Raw genomic sequence first — 14107 nt, forward strand, 5'->3', positions numbered from 1 at the left:
AAAACCAGATAAAGACGCCACAAAAGAGGGAGAGAGAGAGAGAGAGAGAGAGAGAGAGAACTACAGGTCAGTATCTCTAATGAACACTGTTGCAAAAATCCTCAACAAAATACTTGCAAACTGAATCCAGAAATACATTTAAAAAAAATCATTCACCATGATCAAGTGGGATTTATTCCTGGGATGCAAGTACAGTTCAATATTCACAAATCAATCAACGTGATAGATCACATCAATGAAAGAGAGGATAAGAACCATATGACCATTTCAACAGATGCAGAGAAAGCATTTGACAAAGTACAACATCCATTCGTGATAAAAACCCTCAATAAAGTAGGTCTAGAGGGAACGAGCCTCAGTAAAGACCTCGTAAGAAAAATTCACAGACAACATCATACTCCATGGTGGAAAACTGAGAGCTTTTCTACCATGATCAGGAACAAGACAAGGATGTTCACTCTCACCACTTTTATTCAACGTAGTACTGGAAGTCCTAGCCAGTGAGGCAACAAAAAGAAATACAAAGCATCCAAGCTGGAAAGAAGAAGTAAAACTTTCACTATTTGCGGATGACATCATACCATCTACATATGTAGAAAACCCTGACGACTCCCCCCAAAAAAGGACTAGAACTGAGAAATAAATTCAGTAAAGCTGCAGGACCCGAAACCAGTGCACGGAAACCTGCTGCGTTTCTTATGCAGCAAGAATGAAACAGCAGAAAGAGAAATAAGGAAAACAATTGCATTGATAACTGCACCAAAAAGAGTTAAGAGACCTAGGAATAAACCTAACCAAGGAGGTAAAAGACCTGTGCTCTGAAAACTATAGAACACTGATGAAAGAAGACAACACAAAGAAACGGAAAGACATTCCATGCTCACAGATCGGAAGCACAGATGTTGTTACCATGTCTATATTACCCAAAGCAAGCTACACATTTAATGCAATCCTTATCAAAACACCAAGAACTTTTTTCTCACTTTTTAATCAAGGACTAATGTCCATACCCCGTGCCCTTCAAACTCCTTTTAATCATTCTCGGGCAAGAAAGAGGCATCAATGTACACATTTTTCAGTCCCGCAAATCACTCTAATGTGTCACTGGGGTTGAAAAAACCTGTTCCTGCTCTTTCCTAGACGGTGAATAATGTTTGTTGAATGGCTGCATGACTTTTTTCATTCTTTGCAAACTTCTTATTTTTTATTTTTTAAGTACACTTTTTTTTATTAAGCTTTCAAATTTTAATTCTGGGACAGTTAACGTACAGTATTACGTTGGTTTCTGGTACAAAATATAGTGGTTCAATAATTCTATACATTACTCAGCACTCATCATGCTACATACACTCTTTAATCCCCGCCTCCTACTTCCCCATCCCCCCACCAACCTCCCCTCTGCTAACCACCAATTTGTTCTCTATAGGTAAGAGTCTATGTCGTGGTTTGACTCTCTCTCTTTGTTTTTCCCTTTGCTCTCTTGTTTCTTAAATTCCACATATGACTGAAATCATACGGTATTTGTCTTTCTCTGACGGACTCCTTTCACTTAGCATCATACTCTCCAGCTCCAACCATGCGGTGGTGCAATCGCCGGGTCGTAGGGTAGTTCTGTTTCTAACTTTTCGAGGAACCTCCATACTGTTTTCCAGAGTGGCTGCACCAGTTTGCCTTCCCACCAACAGCGTAAGAGGATTTCCCTTTCTTCCACAACCTCACCAGCATCTGTCGTTTCCTGTGTGGTTGATTTTAGCCATCCTGACAGGGGTGAGGTGGTATCTCATTGTGGTTTTGATCGGCGTTTCCCTCATGATGAGTGATGTCGAGCATCTTTTCATGTGTCTGTTAGCCCTCTGGATGTCTTCTTTGGAAAAATGTCCCTTATGTCTTTTGCCCGTTTCTGCACTGGATTATTCGTTTTGGGGGTGTTGAGTTTGATAGGTTCTTTGTAGATTTTAGATACTAACCCTTTAACAGAAATGTCATTTGCAAGATGAGCCCTGGGTGTTGTACGTAAGGGATGATCACCAAACTCTACTCCTGAAACCAATATTGCGCTGTATGTTAACTAACTAGAATGTAAATGAAAAATTGAAAAGGAAAAAAGTTCCCTGGTGATCTCAGAGAGCAGCGGGGGCTGCAGAGAGCTGGTCTGCACCAGATATCCACTCCATGCTCTCCTAGCCTCACACCATGAGAGAAGATTTGGGGCCATGCTGGAAATGAAGCAGGACACCAGGCCGGGTGCCTGCTGGGTGCAGGGAGGCTTCTGAGGGAGGGCAAGGAAGGCCGCTTGACGTCTGACTGCCCAGCGCGCACCCGAGTGACAGTAAAAACCAGGGGGAGAGCCAGTGCCACTCCCTTGAGCTGGGAGTAGGGAGGGGAGGGGTCACCCGGGACCCCCAAGGGCATGGCAAGGAGTTTGGATTTTATTCCAAGGGCAGCGCGAACTAATGGAGAGACATGATCTGATCTGTGCTTGCACAAGATTGCTCGGGGCTAACGGGACCGAGACACCAGGCTGGGTCACTGGCCGTGGGAGACTCAGGACTGACGATGGATGTGGAAGGGGAGAAAGCAGGTTTTCCTTGAAGGAAGAATGAGAAGGGCTTAGTGATGGACGAAAAGGAAGAATCCCATGAAGGCACAGTGTGGGCTCCTCAGGCAGAAGGAAGAGCAGGACAGGGACCCTGAGGAGGAGGGGCTACAGGATTGGGAGGGGGAGGGGAGAGACTGGATTGGCAAGGAGAATGGTGCTAGAGCCTCTGGGCAGGCAGATGGGCCACCGGGTGAGTCTACTGACCCAGGTACCAGCATTTACTGAGTATTGGGCACGGGTTAGACCCTGGGTGCACATCAAGTTTAAGAAATTTTACCTGCAAAGAGCTTGCATTCTGGTACAGGAAGAGAGAGAGAGAGAGAGAGAGAGAGAGAGAGAGAATAAGATAAAAAAAGCGATATGATAAGAAGACATACAAAACAGGCTAAGAGACATCTGAAGCGCTGAGTGAGGAGCTGTTTGCAATTTTAATTTTTTTTTTCCAACGTTTTTTATTTATTTTTGGGACAGAGAGAGACAGAGCATGAACGGGGGAGGGGCAGAGAGAGAGGGAGACACAGAGTCGGAAACAGGCTCCAGGCTCCGAGCCATCAGCCCAGAGCCCGACGCGGGGCTCGAACTCACGGACCGCGAGATCGTGACCTGGCTGAAGTTGGACGCTTAACCGACTGCGCCACCCAGGCGCCCCTGCAATTTTAAATAGAAGGGTCTGGAACTGCTCGCTGAGCAAGACTTGGTGAGGGACCAAGCCATACCTGGGGAAGAGCTGTCCAGGCCTCAAACAGTAGGTGCAAAGGCCCTGAGGCAGAAGCATTCCTGGTGCGTGAGAGGGCCTGGAAGGAGTTGAGTGTGGCTGGCATGGGAGAGCAAGAAGACGGCAGGAGGCGAGAGCTGTAGAGGGTCGGCACATGGTAAATCTTAACTCGTCTTCTTGCGTGTGTGGTAAAATGCACAAACGATAATATTTATCACCTTAGCCACTTTTCTTATTTTATTTTATTTATTATTTTTTTTAACGTTTATTTATTTTTGAGACAGAGAGAGACAGAGCATGAACGGGGGAGGGTCAGAGAGAGGGAGACACAGAATCTGAAACAGGCGCCAGGCTCTGAGCTGTCAGCTCAGAGCCCGACGCGGGGCTCGAACCCACGGACTGCGAGATCATGACCTGAGCCGAAGTCGGCCGCTTAACCGACTGAGCCACCCAGGCGCCCCCACTTTTCTTATTTTAATGCGAGGCTTTAAAACATCTTGTATTGAGGTGGAATTCACGTAACATAAAATTAGCCATTTCGAAGTGTACAATTCGGCAACATGAAGTGCATTCATACTGCTGTGCAACCACCTTCACCGTCTGGTTCCAGAACACTTTCATGGTTCCAGATAGAAACCCCACTCCCATTTAGCAGTCGCTCCCCACTCTTCCCTCCTTGCAGCCCCTGGAAACCACTAATCTGCCTCCTACCTCTATGGATTTCCGGACATTTCACAGAGATGAAATCATACAATATGCGGTCTTTTGTGTCTGGCCTTTTCCCCTTAGCATAAGGTTTCAGGCTTCAACGATGTTTTACGTGTGTCAGCACTTCACGCCTTTTTATAGCTGAGTAATGGGCCATTGGATAGATGCACCACAATTTTTTGACTGGACTATTCCTCTGTTGATGGGCTCTGGGTCCTTTCAAGGACCAAGCTTTGATTCTGGGTGACGTGTTGGACATTGCTCTGAGCGGAGGACAGGACCCGGGGGTGCCTGTTCCGACAGCATCCCCCGACTGCTGCAGGAGGGTGGACAGGGAGGGACACCCGTTGGGGTTGAGAGCGATCATCCAGGGACGAGATGGTGGGGGACTGGTCCAGAGCGGAGGTGCTGGCCGGCCCTCCTTCTGGACATGGAGGTCTGGAGGCCACAAGGGGAAGGGGGATGGAGGGCGGGGTGGGCACCCTGCAGACAAGCCCTCTCACCCTGTCTGTAAGCCCTCCTTCTGTGGCCAGCTCTGCTTGCTGTCTTGCCAGGTCTCTAACACGCCGGAATGCCACCTGGGTGTGGAGGAGAGAGAGGTCTTCTTCGTCCAGTAGGAGCAGTGGAGGAAATGAAAAACAGAACTTTTTATCATCCAAACAGGAAAACTCTGGGGACTGAAAAGCACATCCAGAGGATAGAAATAAGGGCCTCGGGCGCCAGCCCCCATCCCAGGGCCAGCTGAATCACCTAACTTGAGAGGTAAGGGGCGGCCCCAGGGTGGCCCTCCTCCTCCCGTGCTCTGCAAACACTTACCCGCTCCCCAGCTGCCACCTGGACTGAGACGGTGATGGATCCTGGAAGGATCCATCACATCGCAGCCCTCACAGGACTCAACTTTGCAGTCTGCTCAGCTGAGCTCTCATCATCCTTGGGCCTCAGGCATCCCGATACCAGAGGGGAAGGCACCCCACATGAGTGACTCCTTTATGGCTCCCCGCAGAGGTGACTAACGAGTGGTCTTCCCATCCTGTCGGCACATCCTAGGTCACTCGTCCCTTGGCAAAACTTAGGAGCCCAGCACAAAAAGTAGTTACATGATGACCGGATCCTGCTTCACGCCGAGGAAGACTTCTTGGTGTCCTACTATCCAAGTGTCAAGGACTCCCTGAGAAGGACTGCAGGGGATGGGGGGCTGGAAGTTTCCAGGGAAGTGATCTCCTGCCCAGTTGCCGCTAGCGTGGACAACTTCCTGCTAGAGCCTCGGAAAGCGTGAGGTTTGCCGAATTTGGCCTTGACGGACACGCTCTTCCTCTTAGCCCTCCCCACTCATGGGCTGGGGAGGCAGCCACTCATTCCTCCTCCCTGTCTTTCCAGAAGCTCATGGGGTCAGCTTGCTGAAGGCAGTCTACATTTGTTTTATTATGGGACAATAGTGGAATTAACAGGAAGTATGAAAATCAGAGGGGGACTCATTTCTGGTCCGCCACGCAGGCAGAGCAGCAGGGCACAATGGGAAGACTTTGGCTTTGGGGATTGGATGGCATGTGACCTTGGGCAGGTGGTCTAACTTGTCTAGTCCCGGTCCCTTCTCTAATGGGGGGGTTAATATCACCCCCCTGCAGGATGCTGGCTCTCACATGACCAGTATGATGCCTGACACACAGTAGGGATATAATCAGTGCTTTAGTGGTGTTGATATTTACTTTTGTATGAGCCCATCAGGTCTGTGTCTCTGTACTTCCAAATCGTGCAGTGAGTATGATGATTGGGCCAAATGCGTGACTCAGATTTACCATATGCTGGGCGTTGTCCCAAATTCTTTGCTCGGTGTAACTCACTCATTTAATCCTCACAACAGGTCCTCGAGGTGGCTGCTATTGTCACCCCCATGGCACAAACAGGGAAACTGAGGCACAATTAACTTGTTGGAAGTCACACACCCGTAAGTACGGAGACAGGATTGAACCCAGGCGGTCTGGCCCCAGACCTCTGCTCTTATCCTCTATGCTCTGCCGCCTGTGCTCAGGAGAGAATGAGAAGTGGGGACAGAGACAGGTCGGGATGGAAGCCCAGACGGTAGGCAGCAAGGTGATGGGGGCTGTAAATGAGACAAAGGTTGTCTGGTCCAAGCACGCAATGACCCCTAAATGTGCCTTGATGGGCACTCACACGCGCGCACACATACCTCCTTCCTTGGGAGGAGGCAGGGGAGTCTTGGGCACTTAGGGAAGAGTATGTGGCCAGCCCAGCACTGAGCTGTCCCCTCCCTTGCCGACTGCAATGTCTCATCAGTTTTCTCTGCATGCCAGAGACAGGCAGAAACACCTTGTCAGGGACCACAGAGATGACACGGAGACAGGAGTACAAAATGGCAGGGAGAAAGGCAGCGAGGAGAGACAGAGAGAGAGGGGAGGCATCGGTGGCTCTGTAAAGGAAGAGCCATTGTCCCTCTCTCATCCCTTGGCAACGGACATGGTTGCTAGGCTGCAGAGCATCCAGCCCAGCTCGCTACGTGTTCAGATTGCTAAAGGGTCGCCTTCCTGGTCAGAGGCAGCTCAAGACTCAGCACGAGGTGGTCCCATCACCAGAGCCTAGAGACCAGCCAGGGGCTGCAGTTTGCTTTGGGGCCTCCTCAGCAGGCTGGTAAGTGACAGAACACAGTGGTCAAAAAAGCATTTCTCACTAATAAAACATTCATCAGGTTCCGAAACAGGGTGTTGCAATTTCTGACACAGAATGTCATATTTTGCCCCTTGCAGAGATGTATATGTACTCCTAGCTATTGTAGAAAAATCTTTCTTCTGCCCTTTCTTCTATACAGAAGGGATTTTAATAGCCAGGCTATTTCAAGAGGCCCCAGTTTGCTGGGCAAACCAGCAAGATTTTCATTTTGTAAAACTGAATTAGCAACAAAACAACAGAATGATAAGGGGCAATGAGGCTGCAAGGCTGTGGCCAGAGCCACATGCTTACGGACTGCAGGACTCCATTCACATTTCATTCCATGCAAAGGACACACTCCACATTCGCTGTGACCTTGAGTGGGTGACTTAAGTTCCTTTGAGGCTCAGTTTACTTATTCTTAAAAAACGAGATCAAACCACTTTCCTCATAGGGCTATGACAAAGGTCAGGTGAGATAATATGTGTATTATCCCTTTGAAACCTATAAAGGATGACACATAAGGATGGTGATATTTTTCTTCTCCGCTGTTTTTCCTGTTACCGGAAAACACTGTCCCGGGTGGTTAGGGCAATCTCTAATTTGGCAACACATTTGTGCAATCAGCACGACTATTTAGAAATATTATCCAAGGCTTGGAAACAGAGTAAAAGATGGCTGCATGACATTGAATGTGCCAGACATGATCTGTTCTCTAAGGAAACGTAGCTCTGCTTAACCTACTATTTAATCAATTAGGAACCAGACATTTTACAATTCTCGAAACTTAAAAATTAATGATAGACAGTAGGAAGGGATGATGATTTTCTTTTATGACCAGTAGAAAAGACTACCCCAAAGCTTGCAGTTGCATTTTCTTAGACAACAGTGGTTCTCAGGGTGTCGTTCCCGGACCAGCAGCATCGGCACCAGGTGGGAATGTATAAGAAATGAAGTTTCTCAGGCTCCACTCTAGGGGAGCCACAAACTCTAGGGGTGAAGCCCAGCATCCCAAGTTTCCTCTGTTATACGCTCCAGTTTGAGAACCACTGTTTAGGACAGTAACCCAGTTTTAAAGCAATAATTAGAAAATCTTATTTTATTATTCCCTTTTTTCCACTGATTATCAAAATCCCATTTTCCCATGTCATCTTTTGACCTATGTCTTCCTGTTGTTCCCTTGTTAATAAGTTAAATAAAACTTTGGCGTTGCTATTTTTGTTGTTGTTGCCATTGTTAAATTGAGATAGAACTGACATATAACATTATATTAGTTTTTGGTGTACAACATAATGATTTGACATAAATATATATATATTGCAGAGTGAGTACAATAATGTCTCATTAATGTCCATCACCGTTCAAATTTGCCTATCACCCATCCCCATCTTTGGCCACTACCAATTTAACCTTTGCATCAGTGAGTTTGGGTTTTTTGGTTTTCTGTTTTATTTTAAATGTTAGCATAGGTTTTTAAAAAAAGTTTATTATTTTTGAGAGAGAAAGAGAGAGCACAAGCAGGGGAGGAGCAGAGAGAGAGGGAGACAGAGAATCCAAAGCGGGCTGCGTGCTGTCAGCACAGAGAGCCTGACACAGGGCTCAAACTCACAAACCGCCGTGGGATCATGACCTCTGCCCAAGTCTGACACTTAACCGACTGAGTCACTCAGACACTGCTGTTTTCTGTTTGTTTTTTTTTTATTCCACATATAAGTGAGATCATTCGGTATTTGTCTTTTCTGACTTCTTTCACGTAGCATAATGCCCTCAGGGACCATCCATGTTATGGATTTCCTTTTTTATGGCTGAATAATATTCCATTGACCACAGTAGAGAAAATGTGTTGTGTCTATAAAAACACAATGGAGGGGCGCCTGGGTGGCGCAGTCGGTTAAGCGTCCGACTTCAGCCAGGTCACGATCTCGCGGTCCGTGAGTTCGAGCCCCGCGTCAGGCTCCGGGCTGATGGCTCGGAGCCTGGGGCCTGTTTCCGATTCTGTGTCTCCCTCTCTCTCTCTGCCCCTCCCCCGTTCATGCTCTGTCTCTCTCTGTCCCAAAAATAAATAAAAAACATTGAAAAAAAAATAAAATAAAAACACAATGGAATGTTATTCAGCTATAAAAAGAAATCCTGCCATTTGCAATACCTAAGTATCTTTCAATACTTTCAAAACATTGTTCCTTTGTTCTCCAGTATATAATGTCTTGTTTTTCTCTAGCAGCTATCAAGATTTGTTCTTGGGGCACCTGGGTGGCTCAGTCAGTTAAGCGTCCAACTCTTGATTTAGGCTCAGGTCATGATCTCACAGTTATGGGTTTGAGCCGGGCGTCGGGCTCTGTGCTGTTGGCATGGAGTCTGCTTGGGATTCTCTCTCTCTGCCCCTCCCCTGCTCAGACTCTGCCTCTCAAAATAAATAAATAAAATAAAAAAAAAGAGATTTGTCCTTTGTTATTTATTTTTAGTAAACCATGTTGTGCCTAGACATGTTTTCTTCACACGTATTCTACTTGGGATTCAATGGCAGTTTAGAATTTGTACATTTATATCCTTCACCAAACTGGGGAAAATTTCTGCTATTACTTCCTCAAATATATTTTCACTCTCATAGTCTCTCCCCACTCCTTCTGGGACTTGAATTACACATATGTTAGTCCTTTTGATATTGTCTCACAGGTCTGTGAGGCTCTGTTCAGTTTTTCAATATTTTTTCCTTGTTCTGATTGGATCATTTCAATTCATCTATTTTCTTTACTTTTATTTTTTTAATGTTTATTTATTTTTGAGAGAGAAAGAGAGACAGTGTGAGTGGGGAAGGGGCAGAGAGAGAGGGAAACACAGAATCTGAAGCAGGCTCCGGTCTCTGAGCTGTCAGCACAGAGCCCGATGCGGGGCTTGAACTCATGAGCCGTGAGATCATGACCTGGACCCAAGTTGGATGCTTAACCAACTGAACCACCCAGGCACCCCTCCTTTGATCTATTTTCAAGTTTCCTTACTTTCCTCTGTCATTCCTATTCTGGTCTTAAGCCCTGTTGGCGACCTTTTTATTGGAGATACCTATACTTCAGTTCCAGGACTTCCATTTGGTTTTATATATAGGTTGTATTTCCTGAGGCTATTTCCTATCTTTTCATTCATTTCAAGGATATTGTCCTTTCCTTCACAAAGCACAGTTATCATAGCCATTTTGTTCACCTCTGTCTTATCTCTTGAAAATGAATTGTATTTTCATATTTTTCTTCATATGTCAAATCATTTTGAATCGTATCCTGAATGTTATAAATGTCATATTGTTTTCAGTATGGATTTTGTCATGTACCTCCAAAGAGAGTAGCTATTTTTGTTTCAGCTGGCACTAATTTAGAATTTAACTATTCCTTAGGTGGCAGCTTAAATCTCTGCTTGCTTTTTTTGTTCTACTTGAGCTGATTGGAATTTGCCTCGGCCATGAATGGCTAAGTGGTCAACTAGATACTTAGACATAGTTTACACATAGACTCTGGGGCTCCCCTTCTCTCTCTCCTCACTTTTCAGTGGTTTGGTTGGTCTGTACTCTGTTCTCCGCTTCCTCAGTCAAGAAAGAGGGGAGTCTTCTATCAGAGTTTCAGCCTCCCTTGTTTGGGTTCCTCCGAGTGTAGCCTGCACTCAATGTATAAACCATACAAAACAGGTTACTTCCTTTGGGCAGGTCCCAAACCTCTCACTTTGGTTCACTCTCCAACGCTTTCAGGTGTTTGGTTTTGTATTGTCTCCAGAGATCATAGTTGCCATCCGAGGGACGGTTAGATCATCTTGGAAACATATTTCCATGGGTGTTTTACATTTCTTTAAATTTGAAAACAAAAAAAACAGATACAGAAAGTAACATTTTAGACCAAGGTAGTCTCATGGGTGGTGGGCAATACTGTTGAAGGCAAATCTCTCAACATGTCATTTATTTTATTTTACTTATTTATTTTTGAGAGAGACAGAGCATGAGTGAGGGAGGGGCAGAGAGAGGGGGAGACACAGAATCCGAAGCAGCTCCAGGCTCTGAGCTGTCAGCGCAGAGCCCCACGCCAGGCTCGAACTTACGGACCTGGACGGTGAGATCATGACCTGAGCAGAAGTCAGGCGCTTAACTGACTGAGCCACCTGGGTGCCCCCCCCCCCCGTTTTTAACATGTTTATTTTTAAAAACGGCCAACTCCTATGTCTCCTTCTACACGCATGCAAGGCATACTAAACATTTCGGATCCCCTCCACTATGACTGTCTGGGCAGGATTAGGGTGAGAGGTGTTTTGGAGTGTTTTCATACCTGGACTTTCCTTTATCTCTGCAATTTCATACTATTGTAATTGCCTGCTAATATTGCTATTTATTCCACTACATTGTGGGATTCTTCTTTTTTTTAAATGAAATATAGTTGACACACAATGTCCTACATTAGTTACAGGTAACTAATTCCACATTCCGGCATAGTAATTCCACAACTCTGTAGATTATGCTATGCTCACCACAGGTAGCTACCGTAGGTCACTATACAGCCCTATTACAGTACCATTGACTGTATTCCCTATGCTGTACCTTTCATCCCTGTGACTTATTCCATAACTGGAAGCTGTACCTCCCAATCCCCTTCACCCCTTTTTGCCCATCCCCCCATCTCCCACTCCCCTCTAGCAAACACAAGATTGTTCTCTGTATTCACCGGACTGTTTCTGCTTTGTTCAGTCTGTTTTTTAGATTCCACATATAAGTGAAATCATACGATATTTGTCTGATTTATTTCACTTAGCATAATACTCTCGAGGTCCGTACACGTTATCGCAAATGGCAAGCTCTTAATCTTTTTTATGGCCAAGTAATACTATATTGTGTATACATACCACATCTTTATCTATTCGTGTACCAATTGACACTTGGGTTGCTTCCATATCTTGTCTATTATAAATAGTGCTACAATAAGCAAAGGGGTGCAGATATCCTCGAGATAGTGTTATTTTCTTTGGGTAAATACCCAGTTGTGGATTTACCGTCTCATGTAGTATTTCCATGTTACATGTTTAGTGTTTTTAATGTTTTCCAGTGGCTTCATCAATTTACATACCAATGTGGAATTTTTTTCTTACTGAAGTGTAATTCACATAGTGTTCTATTAGTTTCTCAGTGCTCATCACTAGAAGTGTACTCCTAATCCCCTTTATTTCACCCATGCCCACCCCCTGCCCGAGCCCCAACCCCAGCCCCCCGTCAGGCAGCCACCAGCTTGTTCTGTTTTGAAGAGTCTAGGTTTTCTTTTTTCCTTCGTTCATTTGTTTTGTTTCTTCAATTCCGCGTAAGTGAAATCGTAGCATCCATTGTGGGATTCTCAAAGTAGGATATGATCTGAATCATTTCAATGCCCGGCAACTGCCAGACAGGGTACAAAGATGGGAGAGGCCTGAGGAGTCCTAGATGAGGGACTCCTACTGCGAACAAAACTGACAGCGAACCAAGGAGTACCGCCTGGGGTGGGAAAGCCCAGGCTGGGGCCTGGCACGGAGCCGGAGGCCAGGGGAGACTGCGTGGATTTGCAAGGCCCAGCCCGTGGCTCCGCCTCTTTGCGGCAGAGCTCAGGCCGGTGCAAACCGGTTCAGTGCCCCGACGGACAGACCGCAGCACCCAAGCCTCCGCTCGCCCCCTCCTCCCTAGTTCTCCTTGGGAGACCGGGAGTGGCAAGTGGCCAGCTTGGCCAGAGGCAGCTCTGAACCAGGCGGCCTGGGCTGACAGCTAACGACAACCACCGCTGGCGCTGCGGGGAGACCTGCGAGCCGGGGTGTAGGCGGGGGGCCGGTCCCCGTCGGCTCCGTGCCCCGCCGTCCACTCTGGCGCGGACTACCCCGGGGCCTGCGGGCTCGGGAGGCGGAGGGGTGGCGGGGCGGACCCGGGAGCGGCCCGAGCCTGCGCAGTGCGGCGCCCGCGCCCGGCGGGGGATGACGTAACCTCCGCCTGCGGCCTCCGCGCCCCGCCCCGCGCCGCGCTCCGCGAACCGGGCGAGCGCTGCGCGGGCGGCGCCTGGCTGGCCACCGCCTCCCCCTTGGCGTCCGCGCAGCCGGGTCTTTGTCCGCCGGCCCCGCGGCCGCCCGCGCTTTGTTCCCGGCGCCCGTCTCCCGCCGGCCGGGGCGCGCCGCCGAGCAGCCCCCCGCGTCGCGCTGGCGTCGTCCTCGTCCCCCTCGCCGCCCCCCGCGCGCGGCCGGGCCTTGCCCCCCATGGTCTCCCGGCCGGAGCCGGAGAGCGAGGCCATGGACGCGGAGTTGGTGGTGACGCCGCCGGGCTGTTCGCACCTGAGCAGCTTCAAGGTGGACAACTGGAAGCAGAACCTGCGGGCCATCTACCAGTGCTTCGTGTGGAGCGGCACGGCGGAGGCCCGCAAGCGCAAGGTGCGACCCCCTCTCCCCCCGGAAAACTGCGGGCTGCGCTGGGGGCCGGAGGAGACCCCTCGTGCTGCAGCGCTGCCCGGCGAGCTGGTTGTGATGGGGCTTTTGGGCCCTGTTGGGGGCGAAGAGAAGGAAGGGAGGGCTTGCTAGTTTCTTGCCGACCCCTTTGGGCGGCGTTCGCAGGCGGGGGGGGGGGGGGTAGGCCGCTTCTCCTTTCCAATTCCTCCCCATCCTCCCTCCGCCCCCTCCCTCCCGCGCCCTCTTTTCCCCTCCCCCACCTTCCTCCGCCCCTCCGCTGCGCGGGTGGGGACGGAGCAGGGGCGGGGTTTGGGGCGTGTCCAGTTCCGGGGGTGGGTGAGTGCAGATCTGGGAACCGGGAGGTTTTCTCTTCCAGGGTTGCGGTGGAAGCTTGGTCCCTAGGAAGCAGGTGTCCCACGTTCCAGCGCTGGGCCTCACCCGGGAATCTTCCAGGGCGGGGGAGGGCTCGGGGTGGGGTGGGGGGCAGTGAAGAAAACGTAAGACAAAGAAAACTAAAAAGGGACAAAGACTCCGGGGACTGTTGGGTGGCCTGCTGTGGGCCAGCTGCTTGCCACCATTTTGGGCTCTAGAAGGAGTGTGCATCAAAGGTTACCTGGGTCAGGGAAACGGAACCACGTGTCGGGATCGGGAGTTGTTAGGGTGAAGCTACAATTGTCTTGGTGCCTGGGCAAAACACCTCACCGGCTCCCGGGTCCGCAGGAACGACTGTAGGGAAATGGCAACGCCCCGCCTCATTTCAGATTTGGACGTGGGTGGAGGGGATGACCGTTGGGAATGGAGCAAGTCAAGCCAGTGTTCAGACCTATATCCGGGAGAGCCACTTCGTTATCAGCACGGTTGTGGTTTGGAGAACCGCTTGTAGCTACGCAGGAATGGATTTACGAGAAAAGATCGGTCTGTTGGGAAGGTGGGAGAGTGGCGTGCCTTCTCGTTTAAGAGGCTTTAGTCAGAAACTGATCGCCTCCAGTGACATGTTGAAGAAA

General features: G+C 48.8%; 2 protein-coding genes across 3 annotated transcripts in view; both read left to right on the plus strand.

Moving 5' to 3' along the window:
• The first annotated feature begins 4399 nt into the window (after window positions 1-4399).
• Window positions 4400-14107, plus strand: part of MPRIP (myosin phosphatase Rho interacting protein) — a 329117-nt gene continuing 319409 nt past the window's right edge. Inside the window, exon 1 of the mRNA XM_049637989.1 lies at window positions 4400-4403. Coding sequence (XP_049493946.1) covers window positions 4401-4403 — 3 coding nt within the window. The 5' untranslated portion in view covers window position 4400. The remainder of the gene's footprint in view (window positions 4404-14107) is intronic.
• The window catches only part of USP22 (ubiquitin specific peptidase 22), a 42722-nt gene continuing 41280 nt past the window's right edge, over window positions 12666-14107 (plus strand). The window contains exon 1 of one of the 2 annotated variants that reach the window (XM_049638002.1): window positions 12666-13088. In XM_049638002.1, coding sequence (XP_049493959.1) covers window positions 12918-13088 — 171 coding nt within the window. In that variant the 5' untranslated portion in view covers window positions 12666-12917. The remainder of the gene's footprint in view (window positions 13089-14107) is intronic. The other variant, XM_049638003.1, reaches the window with a different exon arrangement.

This window comes from Panthera uncia, chromosome E1 (assembly GCF_023721935.1).
Source record: "Panthera uncia isolate 11264 chromosome E1, Puncia_PCG_1.0, whole genome shotgun sequence".
Taxonomy (NCBI): domain Eukaryota; kingdom Metazoa; phylum Chordata; class Mammalia; order Carnivora; family Felidae; genus Panthera; species Panthera uncia.